This window comes from Salvelinus alpinus, chromosome 31 (genome assembly GCF_045679555.1).
Source record: "Salvelinus alpinus chromosome 31, SLU_Salpinus.1, whole genome shotgun sequence".
NCBI lineage: Eukaryota > Metazoa > Chordata > Actinopteri > Salmoniformes > Salmonidae > Salvelinus > Salvelinus alpinus.
In genome coordinates this window covers 14,071,106-14,084,045 of record NC_092116.1, presented here as the reverse complement: position 1 = coordinate 14,084,045, position 12,940 = coordinate 14,071,106, and the positions used below count along the sequence as shown (strand labels likewise).

Sequence of the window (12,940 nt, the reverse complement as noted above, 5' to 3'; positions counted from 1 at the left end):
ACCACATGACCTTTGTTTTGGAGGTGTTCAGAACAAGGTTAAGGGTAGAGAAAGCTTGTTGGACACTAAGAAAGCTTTAATGTAGAGCATTTAACACAAAATCCGGAAAGGGGACAGCTGAGTATAAGACTGTATCATCTGCATATAAATGGTTGAGAGAGCTTCCTACTGCCTGAGCTATGTTGATGTAAATTGAGAAGAGTGTGGGGTCAGGATCGAGCCTTGGGGTACTTCCTTGCTGACAGGCAGTTGCTGAGACAGCAAATTTTCTGACATTGCACTCTTTTTATTTTATTTTTTATTTTTTATTTATTTATTTAACCTTTATTTAACCAGGTAGGCAAATTGAGAACACGTTCTCATTTACAATTGCGACCTGGCCAAGATAAAGCAAAGCAGTTCGACACATACAACAACACATAGTTACACATGGAGTAAAACAAACATATAGTCAATAATACAGTGAAAAAAAAAAATAAGTCTATATACAATGTGAGCAAGTGAGGTGAGATAAGGGAGGTGAAGGCAAACAAATATATGTATAAATAAATAAAAATATAAAAGGCCATGGAGGCGAAGTGAGTACAACACAGCAAGTAAAATAAAAAATAAAAAAAACACTGGAATGGTTGGTTTGCAGTGGAAGAAGAAAGTGCAAAGTAGAGACAGAAATAATGGGGTGCAAAGGAGCAAAATAAATGAATAAATAAATACAGTAGGTAAAGAGGTAGTTGTTTGGGCTAAATTGTAGATGGGTTATGTACAGGTGCAGTAATCTATGAGCTGCTCTGACAGCTGGTGCTTAAAGCTAGTGAGGGAGATAGGTGTTTCCAGTTTCAGAGATTTTTGTAGTTCGTTCCAGTCATTGGCAGCAGAGAACTGGAAGGAGAGGCGTCCAAAGGAAGAATTGGTTTTGGGGGTGACTAGAGAGATATACCTGCTGGAGCGCGTGCTACAGGTAGGTGCTGCTATGGTGACCAGCGAGCTGAGATAAGGGGGGACTTTACCTAGCAGGGTCTTGTAGATGACCTGGAACCAGTGGGTTTGGCGACGAGTATGAAGCGAGGGCCAGCCAACGAGAGTGTACAGGTCGCAGTGGTGGGTAGTATATGGGGCTTTGGTGACAAAACGGATGGCACTGTGATAGACTGCATCCAATTTATTGAGTAGGGTTTTGGAGGCTATTTTGTAAATGACATCACCGAAGTCGAGGATTGGTAGGATGGTCAGTTTTACAAGGGTATGTTTGGCAGCATGAGTAAAGGATGCTTTGTTGCGGAATAGGAAGCCAATTCTAGATTTGACTTTGGATTGGAGATGTTTGATGTGAGTCTGGAAGGAGAGTTTACAGTCTAACCAGACACCTAGGTATTTGTAGTTGTCCACATATTCTAAGTCAGAGCCGTCCAAAGTAGTGATGTTGGACAGGCGGGCAGGAGCAGGCAGCGATCGGTTGAAGAGCATGCATTTGGTTTTACTTGTATTTAAGAGCAGTTGGAGGCCACGGAAGGAGAGTTGTATGGCATTGAAGCTCGCCTGGAGGGTTGTTAACACAGTGTCAAAAGAAGGGCCAGAAGTATACAGAATAGTGTCGTCTGCGTAGAGGTGGATCAGAGAATCACCAGCAGCAAGAGCGACATCATTGATGTAAACAGAGAAGAGAGTCGGTCCAAGAATTGAACCCTGTGGCACCCCCATAGAGGCTGCCAGAGGCCCGGACAACAGACCCTCCGATTTGACACACTGAACTCGATCAGAGAAGTAGTTGGTGAACCAGGCGAGGCAATCATTAGAGAAACCAAGGCTGTCGAGTCTGCCAATGAGGATGTGGTGATTGACAGAGTCAAAGGCCTTGGCCAGGTCAATGAATACAGCTGCACAGTATTGTTTCCTATCGATGGCGGTTACGATATCGTTTATGACCTTGAGCGTGGCTGAGGTGCACCCATGACCAGCTCTGAAACCAGATTGCATTGCGGAGAAGGTGTGGTGGGATTCGAAATGGTCGGTAATCTGTTTGTTGACTTGGCTTTCGAAGACCTTAGAAAGGCAGGGTAGGATAGATATAGGTCTGTAGCAGTTAGGGTCAAGGGTGTCCCCCCCTTTGAAGAGGGGGATAACCGCAGCTGCTTTCCAATCTTTGGGGATCTCAGACGACACGAAAGAGAGGTTGAAGAGGCTAGTAATAGGGGTGGCAACAATTTCAGCAGATAGTTTTAGAAAGAAAGGGTCCAGATTATCTAGCCCGGCTGATTTGTAAGGGTCCAGATTTTGCAGCTCATTTAGAACATCAGCTGACTGTATTTGGGAGAAAGAGAAATGGGGAAGGCTTGGGCGAGTAGCAGAGGGGAGGGCAGTGCTGTTGTCCGGGGTAGGGGTAGCCAGGTGGAAAGCATGGCCAGCCGTAGAAAAATGCTTATTGAAATTCTCAATTATAGTGGATTTGTCGGTGGTGACAGTGTTTCCTATCTTCAGAGCGGTTGGAAGCTGGGAGGAGGTGTTCTTATTCTCCATGGACTTTACGGTGTCCCAGAACTTTTTTGAATTTGTGTTGCAGGAAGCAAATTTCTGCTTGAAAAAGCTAGCCTTGGCTGTTCTAACTGCCTGTGTATATTGGTTTCTGGCTTCCCTGAAAAGTTGCATATCACGGGGGCTGTTCGATGCTAATGCAGAACGCCATAGGATGTTTTTCTGTTGGTTAAGGGCAGTCAGGTCAGGAGAGAACCAAGGGCTGTATCTGTTCCTGGTTCTAAATTTCTTGAATGGGGCATGCTTATTCAAGATGGTGAGGAAGGCATTTTTAAAGAATGACCAGGCATCCTCTACTGATGGGATGAGATCAATATCCTTCCAGGATACCCCGGCCAGGTCGATTAGAAAGGCCTGCTCGCTGAAGTGTTTCAGGGAGCGTTTGACAGTGATGAGTGGAGGTCGTTTGACCGCTGACCCATTACGGATGCAGGCAATGAGGCAGTGATCGCTGAGATCTTGGTTGAAAACAGCAGAGGTGTATTTGGAGGGCAAGTTTGTTAGGATGATATCTATGAGGGTACCCGTGTTTACGGAATTGGGGTGGTACCTGGTAGGTTCATTGATAATTTGTGTGAGATTGAGGGCATCAAGCTTAGATTGTAGGGTGGCTGGGGTGTTGAGCATGTTCAAATTTAGGTCGCCTAGCAGCACGAGCTCTGAAGATAGATGGGGGGCAATCAGTTCACATATAGTGTCCAGAGCACAGCTGGGGGCAGAGGGTGGTCTATAGCAGGCGGCAACGGTGAGAGACTTGTTTTTAGAGAGGTGGATTTTTAAAAGTAGAAGTTCAAATTGTTTGGGAACAGACCTGGATAGTATAACAGAACTCTGCAGGCAGTCTTTGCAGTAGATTGCAACACCGCCCCCTTTGGCCGTTCTATCTTGTCTGAAAATCTTGTAATTGAGGATGAAAATGTCTGAATTTTTGGTGGTCTTTCTAAGCCAGGATTCAGACACGGCTAAAACATCCGGGTTGGCAGAGTGTGCTAAAGCAGTGAACAAAACAAACTTAGGGAGGAGGCTTCTAATGTTAACATGCATGAAGCCAAGGCTATTACGGTTACAGAAGTCATCAAAAGAGAGCGCCTGGGGAATAGGAGTGGAGCCAGGTACTGCAGGGCCTGGATTCACCTCTACATCACCAGAGGAACAGAGGAGGAGTAGGATAAGGGTACGGCTAAAAGCTATGAGAATTGGTCGCCTAGAGCTACTAGAGCAGAGAGTAAAAGGAGGTTTCTGGGGGCGATAAAATAGTGTAAAGGAATAATGTACAGACAAAGGTATGGTAGGATGTGAATACAGTGGAGGTAAACCTAGGTATTGAGTGATGATGAGAGAGATATTGTCTCTAGAAACATCATTGAAACCAGGTGATGTCATCGCATATGTGGGTGGTGGAACTGAGAGGTTGGATATGGTATAGAGAGCAGGGCTAGAATCTCTACAGTGAAATAAGCCAATAAACACTAACCAGAACAGCAATGGACAAGGCATATTTACATTAAGGAGAGGCATGCTAATCGAGTGATCAATAAGGGTCCAGTGAGTAGAGGTTGGTTGGGGTCGTGGCGATCCAGACAGCTGGCCGGGTATATGGCTATCGGTAGCAGCATAGGATGGAGGTCTGTTTGTAGATACCTCGTGCGTTTCCGTCGGTAGGTTAGTGGGGTTCCGTGTAGTGGGGTTCCGTGTGGTAGAGGGGATCAATCCAAATTGGCAAAATAGATATAGTGACCCAAGGAAAAAATAAAATAAATAAATAATAATAATAATAATAGTTGTCCGATATACTTGTTCAAATAGCAGCCGATAAGACAGCTAACGATTAGCGGGCCTCAGATGAGCGTTCAGGTAACGTCGGGACGGAGGTGCCAGTTGGATAAATCCCTCGGGCAGATAACGTCGGCAGTCAGTCGCGGCAGTCAGTCGTGAAGGCCCGGTGGGGTTCCGTATCTGCAGCAGCAACAAAAGAAACGGGTCCGGATGGTGATGGAACTCCTCAGCTGGCTAGCTCCAGAATGATTTGAGTTTGCTCCGGGGTCGACGTAAGCCAATAGTCACACGGTTTGCAGCTAGCTAGCTGCGAAATCAAGGTGCAAGTGTCCAGAGCCTGCGGCTGGAATCCGGGGAAACTGAGAGAAAAAGAGTCCCGGAATGCTCCGGTCCGAGTCGCGTTGCACAAAAGTGCCGGTAGATTATCGAGCTAAAGGAATAGCTGATGACCACTAAACGGGGGCAGCTGAAACACCAACGCTAGCCAGCAAACCGGCTAATTTCGGGGCAGCTACAGATTAGCTTCTGGCTAGCTATCGGAGTAGCTTCTGGATTAGCTTTCAGGCTAGCTTCTGAATTAGCCCCTGGCTAGCTTCCACGATGGATTTTCAGATTGAGGTAAATAATACTTTTTGTAATTGGTGAAGCGGGTTGCAGGAAAGCTTTTGCAGGAAAGCTTTTGTAGTTGAGTTCTTGGATAATAAAATATATAAAAGATATGCGAAGAAAGGTGTAAATATATATATATACAGGACACGAACAATACGGAACAGAAAAAGACGTCTGAACTGCTAAGCCACCTTGGACGAACTCTCTTTGAGAGCGGTAGTTAGCAAACCAGCCCAAAGACCCCTCAGAGACACCAATACTCCTTAGCCGGCCCACAAGAATGGAATGGTCTACCGTATCAAAAGCTTTGGCCAAAAATAGCAGCACAATATTGCTTAGAATCAAGTTCAATGGTGACATAATTGAGGACCTTTAAGGTTACAGTGACACATCCATAACATGAGCGGAAACCAGATTGCATTCCAGAGAGAATCAAATCAAATTTTATTGGTCACATACACATGGTTAGCAGATGTTAATGCAAGTGTAGCGAAATGCTTGTGCTTCTAGTTCCGACCGTGCAGTAATATCTAACAAGTAATCTAACAATTTCACAACAACTACCTTATACATACAAGTGTAAAGGAATGAATAAGAATATGTACATATAAATATATGGATGAGCGATGGCCGAACGGCATAGGCAAGATGCAGTAGATGGTATAGAGTACAGTATATACATATGAGATGAGTGATGTAGGGTATGTAAACAATATATAAAGTGGCATTGTTTAAAGTGGCTAGTGATACATTTATTACATCCAATTTTTAATTATTAACGTGGCTAGAGATTGAGTCAGTATGTTGGCAGCAGCCACTCAATGTTAGTGATGACTGTTTAACAGTCTGATGGCCTTGAGATAGAAGCTGTTTTTCAGTCTCTCAGTCCCAGCTTTGATGCACCTGTACTGACCTCGCCTTCTAGATGATAGCGGGGTGAACAGGCAGTGGCTCAGGTGGTTGTTGTCCTTGATGATCTTTTTGGCCTTCCTGTGACATCGGGTGGTGTAGGTGTCCTGGAGGGCAGGTGTCCTGGAGGGCAGGTAGTTTGCCCCCGGTGATGCATTGCAGACCTCACTACCCTCTGGAGAGCCTTACGGTTGTGGGCGGAGCAGTTGCCGTACCAGGCGGTGATACAGCCCGACAGGATTCTCTCGATTGTGCATCTGTAAAAGTTTGTGAGTGTTTTTGGTGACAAGCCAAATTTCTTCAGCCTCCTGAGGTTGAAGAGGCGCTGTTGCGCCTTCTTCACCACGCTGTCTGTGTGGGTGGACCATTTCAGTTTGTCCGTGATGTGTACGCCGAAGAACTTAAAACTTTACACTTTCTCCACTACTGTCCCATCGACGTGGATAGGGGGGTGCTCCCTCTGCTGTTTCCTGAAGTCCACGATCATCTCCTTTGTTTTGTTGAGTGTGAGGTTATTTTCCTGACACCACACTCCGAGGGCCCTCACCTACTCCCTGTAGGCCATCTCGTCATTGTTGGTAATCAAGTCTACCACTGTAGTGTCGTCTGCAAACTTGATGATTGAGTTGGAGGCGTGCATGGCCACGCAGTCATGGGTGAACAGGGAGTAGAGGAGATAGCTGAGAACACACCCTTGTTGGGCCCCAGTGTTGAGGATCAGCGGGGTGGAGATGTTGTTTCCTACCCTCACCACCTGGGGGCGGCCCGTCAGAAAGTCCAGGACCCAGTTGCACAGGGCAGAGTCGAGACCTAGGGTCTCGAGCTTAATGACGAGTTTGGAGGGTACTATGGTGTTAAATGCTGAGCTGTAATTGATGAACATCATTCTTACATAGGTATTCCTCTTGTCCAGATGGGTTAGGGCAGTGTGATTGCGTCGTCTATGGACCTATTGGGGCGGTAAGCAAATTGGAGTGGGTCTAGGGTGTCAGGTAGGGTGGAGGTGATATAATCCTTGACTAATCTCTAGAAGCACTTCATGATGACGGATAGTCGTTTAGCTCAGTTACCTTAGCTTTCTTGGGAACAGGAACAATGGTGGCCCTCTTGAAGCATGTGGGAACAGCAGACTGGGATAGGGATTGTTTGAATATCTCCGTAAACACTCCAGCCAGCTGGTCTGCGCATGCTCTGAGGACGAGGCTAGGGATGCCGTCTGGACCGGCAGCCTTGCGAGGGTTAACACGTTAAAATGTTTTACTCATGTTGGCTGCGGTACTATAGAATACCATAGATATCAACAAAGCCAGTCAGTTGATTATTGACAAGTTTTTCTAACACTTTTGATAAACAGGGAACAATAGAAATTGACCTATAACAGTTAGGATCAGCTTAATCTCCCCTTTAAATAAAGGATGAACCGTGGCTGCCTTCCAAGCAATGGGAACCTCCCCAGAGAGGAGAGACAGGTAAAACATGTTGGAGATAGGCTTGGCGATGATAGGCTTGGCGATGATAGGCTTGGCGATGATAGGCTTGGCGATGATAGGCTTGGTGATGATAGGCTTGGTGATGATAGGCTTGGCGATGATAGGGGCAGCAATCTTAAAGAAGATAGGGTCTAAACCATCTGACCCAGATGTGTTTTCGGGGTCAAGTTTAAGGGGCTCCTTCAGCACCTCGGACTCAGTGACTGCCTGCAGGGAGAAACTTTGTAGCAGGGCAGGGGAAAAAGAAGTAAAAGCATCAGGGATAGTCGCATTAGAAGGGGTGGGAGATGAGGAAATGTTGGACGTGCACGGAGGCATGGCTGAGTCAAATAGGAATCCTGACTTAATGTGGCCTTCCGGATAAACTGAGTGCACTTATTTCTCATTTGCCAGAACGATAGCCAGTCAGCCTGTATGCGTGTGCCGAGCCTTTCGCCAAATGCAATTCTTGATGTGGAGTAACTCTGCCAAATCACGGTCGAACCTGGGGCTGAACCTGTATTTAATTCTTATTTTCTTTATGGGGGCATGTTTGTGAAAACAATACCACTGAAAATATCAGTTGTATTGGGGGGGGGGTTGGGAAATACAGGGTCTCTCTGGATGATTACTTTTTGCCAAAAACCAGAAAATAAAAAGAAACCGTTTGTTTTATTAGTACATTGTAAAAAAAATATTACATTAATGATGATAGGTTAATAATTTAATATTGAAAAAAATGTACCTAATGTTCCAATAATTTTTTAGGCCACCTGTCAGTCACAGGTCCTTAAAATCGTCCTAACTTTCCCCCCCCATACGGCGCCCCTGGATCCAACCCACCTCCAGGCTGTGTAAGGGCTATTTAACCAAGAAGTAGAGTGATGGAGTGCTGCATCAGATGACCTGGCCTCCACAATCTCCCGACCTCAACCCAATTGAGATGGTTTCGAATGAGTTGGAACGCAGAGTGAAGGAAAATACGCCAACAAGTGCTCAACATACGTGGGAACTCCTTCAAGACTGTTGGAAAAGCATTCCACATGAAGCTGGTTGAGAGAATGCCAAGAGTGTGCAAAGCTGTCATCAAGGCAAAGGGTGGCTACTTTGCAGAATCTGAAATCTAAAATATATTTGGATTTGTTTAACACTTTTTGGGTTACTACATGATTCCATATGTGTTATTTCATAGTTTTGATGTCTTTACTATTATTCTACAATGTAGAAAAAAGTTAAAATAAAGAAAAAGCCTTGAATGAGTGTGTGTCCAAACTTTTGACTGGTACTGTATATGTACATCTTTGTCCACAGGGGGAGGGTGGGGACACTGCGTTGATGGGCGTTTGTGCTGTGGGTATGGGTGAGGTTGTAATGCTCAACATAGGCACTGATGCTCACCACTACTGTCACAGGCGGAGAGAGAGAGGTGTTAATAAGAGTCAACATTCAAATTATAACTACATCATATTACATTAGAATTTAAGATTTCATTTAAAACCATTTGTGAATTATGTTGAAAATGTATTGAAACTATGTTCAGCATTAAGGAAAAGGATGGGGAACACTGTCCCTATTTGTAGTTATTAGAAGAATTTAGGAAAGTGAAGAACCAGCTTCTACTGTAACTGCTCACATACCTGCCATGATGTCATCCAGCGTGTCTGTGGCTGTCTGTGCAGGGAAGGCCACTATGAGTCCATCGAGGAGTTAGGACACCACGATGGCGTGACCACCCTTAGCACCTTCTTCTAGACACTCTCCTTTCCTTCCGTGTCCTGCTTGTCGCTGCTGGACGATTCTAAGATCTCGCTCATGTCCATGATCCAACTGTCAGGGACGTCTTGATTTTGAGGAAATGCACTGCCCCATCCAACCCTGGGAGTAGGACAGAGCATGTCAAGAGTTACAGATTAATTTGATCTCAATTCAGTTGACTAAGACATTTGATTTTGTAACGTACAGTTATTTAGATTACTTATGTTTATAAGAACTGAGGTCGGGGCGTTCGTATACTTTAGTTTAACTTTACTCAGAAGTAAATCCTGGCATTACATACTGTAGTTCACATGGCATATTCCTCCCGCCGCCTGGCTACTGTAAAACACGGAACTGGAATCCCACAGCACGAATACAGGGACTGGAAAATGGCATAATGTTCACTACATTACAGATTTCTCCATAAGAATGCCCATCCATGGATATCACGAAATTGGGGAGAAAAAAGGTGTAGAAAAATATGAAACCAAAAATAAAATATAAAGAATGCCCATTCAGTTCCTGAACTAGGTGGAATTGTGAGTGTAGAGCTCCCTAGGTGAGCCATGCTTACCTTTACTCCACGAGAACTCGGGTTTAGAGTTGCTGTCCATGTTCACTTCATGGATCTCCTTTCTTACCCGTGTGATTTTTGAAAAAAAACATCCGCGACACGTCTGCTGTAGTCCTTTAGTAGTGGACGACAGGTTGCGGTCACAGCAGTCATTTAGTTATATAAAGGAGTTAATAACATATACCCAGTGTATTATGTTTGTGTGTGCCTATGTATACTATTTAGGTTATTATAGTACTAAAGTGTGCCTTTTTAGTGTATAAGCCTTTTATGACAGTGATTAATAGTTAGTAAAGCCTAAAATGGTGCCAGTGCATGTTAGTCAGTATTATGCCCATCCCTTTTCCGATGTTTGCGATTCCACGGTTCAGTTATGTAGTAATGGCCTAGTCATTAATGTGTTACTACTGCCACCTAGTGGTACTTTAGAATAGGGCCTGTATCTGTAGTAAACTGTGCAGTAAAGTGATGCCTTTGAACTGTGGTTTAAATTGTAAGTGGTGTCATGTAATGTCGTTGTATAATTGCTGTATATTATTCCTGATATTAATGGCACTCTGCATTCTGCCTTCTCCTATAGGACAACCACACACAAGCACTATCACCTTTCCACATCCACAGTTATGGATCAGTGGCACAAGCAGGAGCCTTCCTAGTGATCAAGCCATAGCCCTGTACATATCATGCTGTTATTTACTGTCTTCTGTTCCTTCAGTAAACTACAAGCCAACCGCTCACCGTGTCTTGCCATCCTTGCGTTCTGACCGACGCCCAGAGGTGAACACACCCAAACCAAAGCAGAAACATAAGAGTAAAACAGAGGTGAACACACCCAAACCAAAGCAGAAACATAAGAGTAAAACAGAGGTGAACACACCCAAACCAAAGCAGAAACATAAGAGTAAAACAGAGGTGAACACACCCAAACCAAAGCAGAAACAGAAGAGTAAAACAGAGGTGAACACACCCAAACCAAAGCAGAAACAGAAGAGTAAAACAGAGGTGAACACACCCAAACCAAAGCAGAAACAGAAGAGTAAAACAGAGGTGAACACACCCAAACCAAAGCAGAAACATAAGAGTAAAACAGAGGTGAACACACCCAAACCAAAGCAGAAACAGAAGAGTAAAACAGAGGTGAACACACCCAAACCAAAGCAGAAACATAAGAGTAAAACAGAGGTGAACACACCCAAACCAAAGCAGAAACAGAAGAGTAAAACAGAGGTGAACACACCCAAACCAAAGCAGAAACAGAAGAGTAAAACAGAGGTGAACACACCCAAACCAAAGCAGAAACAGAAGAGTAAAACAGAGGTGAACACACCCAAACCAAAGCAGAAACAGAAGAGTAAAACAGAGGTGAACACACCCAAACCAAAGCAGAAACATAAGAGTAAAACAGTCCTTTAGTTCTCCATTACACATACTATTTGTAAACTGATCAGAATTTCCTTAGAACTACAGTCATGAAAATAAATAAGTAATTTGGACACATGGATATTTGAGCTAAATTCCAACCACATTAATTGATAAAGGTAACCCAATTTAACAAATCACACACAAAAAATGTACTTTGAAAATGTTATGCAAATAAAATCAACAACAATGCAATTTCCTTATGTGGAAAAAGTGTGTACACTGCTACATTTACCATCACATAAAATGTCTCAACTTAGAATCAGGTGCACCAAAACAGGTGCAAATTATTAGAAAATTATTATAGAGTAACTTGGGAGGGTCCAGCCTTCCATAAAGATCAGAAACTTGGTCTGGTTTGGTCTTGACCATATGGGTGTGTGGTAACACATCATGCCAAGATCAAAAGACCTACCCGAGGCCCTCAGAAGAAAGATTATTGATGCCCATGAGTCTGGGAAGGGTTACAAATCTATTTCTGAGCAATTTGAAGTACATCATTCCACTGTCCGACGGATTATCTACAAATGGAGAAAATTCCAGACCAATGGCAATCTTCCTAGGACAGGTTGTCCCACCAAATTCAGTCCAAGAGCTGACCGAAAGATGCTCATAGATGTCTTTAAGAACCCTAGGGTAACATCAAGTGATCTACAGGCCTCTTGCCACAATCAATGTCAAAAGGAATGAGTAAACTGTCAGAAAGAGACTGCACAAACTTGGCCTACATGGGAGGTCAGGAAGGTGGAGCTGTTTGGCCGCAATGCCAGACGCCACGTTTGGCGAAAAAAACGAAACACTGCCTTTGAACAGAAGAACCTCATACCAACCGTAAAGCATGGAGGCGGTGGTATTATGGTTTTTGGCTGCTTTGCTGCTTCAGTGCCAATTTGACATCATTGATTCAACCATGAATTCCATATTGTACCAGAGAATTCTTGAGGAGAATGTGAGGCCATCTGTCAAGAAGATGAAGCTGAACCCGAACATGGATCTTGCAACAGGACAACGATCCAAAACACACAAGCAAAGCTACAAGAGAATGGCTCAAAAAAATGAAATGGAGAGGGCCGTGCATGAAAGAAAACCCTTGACCATGACAAAGTCGAAGCAGTACTGTAAAGAGTGGGCAAAAATTCCTCCCAGTCGATCTAAGAGGCTGATAGACAGTTACAAGAAACGGCTAAATCAAGTTATTTCAGCCAAAGGGGGCAACACCAGCTATTGAAGCTAGCGGTTTACTTCTTTTTCCCACACTATGGAATTGCATTTCTGTTGATTTTTCAAATAATAAATGATTGCAAAGTAGTGTAGTTTGTTGAATTAGATTACCTTTATCTGTCAATAGTGTTGAATTGAAGATTACATATCCATGTGTCCAAATATGTAGAAAAAAAGACAACTTTCCAGGGGGTGTTCTTACTTTTTCACATGACTGGATATGACACAAAAGATGAACAATGCTTACAATTTGGAGTCTGCAAATTACCTCTTCTAAGACTGTCATGTCATCATTGCAGCTGGCGATATCAACCATAGAAAGAATAAAGAAAAGGAAAAGTTAGGAGCAATTACAAAGAAGAATCACTTAGGACCCAAGGCCAAGGAGGACAATGGTTGATTTACTTTCAGTTTCACACGAGACAGACAGACAGACAGACAGACAGAGAGACAGAGAGACAGAGAGACAGAGAGAGAGAGGGGTAGACAAAGAGAAACAGACACAAATAGAGCAAAGAGAGATGGAGAGACAGACAGACAGACAGACACAGCCAGAGAGACAGAGACATACAGTGAGACAGCCAGAGACAGACATCCAGAGAGACAGAGACAGCCAGAGAGACAGACAGGGATAGCCAGAGAGACAGCCAGAGACAGACAGACAGTGATAGCCATAGAG

General features: G+C 44.0%; 1 protein-coding gene and 1 long non-coding RNA gene across 2 annotated transcripts; one reads left to right on the top strand and one right to left on the bottom strand.

Annotated features, from left to right (window-relative positions):
• Positions 1–9,026: 9,026 nt before the first annotated feature.
• Positions 9,027–9,760, bottom strand: LOC139561286 (uncharacterized). Its single transcript, XR_011672099.1, has 3 exons — positions 9,622–9,760; positions 9,349–9,429; positions 9,027–9,167 (listed from the first exon to the last, which is right to left on the bottom strand). It is a non-coding gene; the product is annotated as an uncharacterized lncRNA (long non-coding RNA).
• A 329-nt stretch (positions 9,761–10,089) lies between these two features.
• Positions 10,090–11,034, top strand: LOC139561026 (thioredoxin domain-containing protein 2-like). The gene is made up of 2 exons (XM_071377827.1): positions 10,090–10,114; positions 10,337–11,034. The coding sequence occupies exons 1-2, from the start codon at positions 10,090–10,092 to the stop codon at positions 11,032–11,034; spliced, it is 723 nt and encodes a 240-aa protein (XP_071233928.1).
• The last annotated feature ends 1,906 nt before the right edge of the window (positions 11,035–12,940 follow it).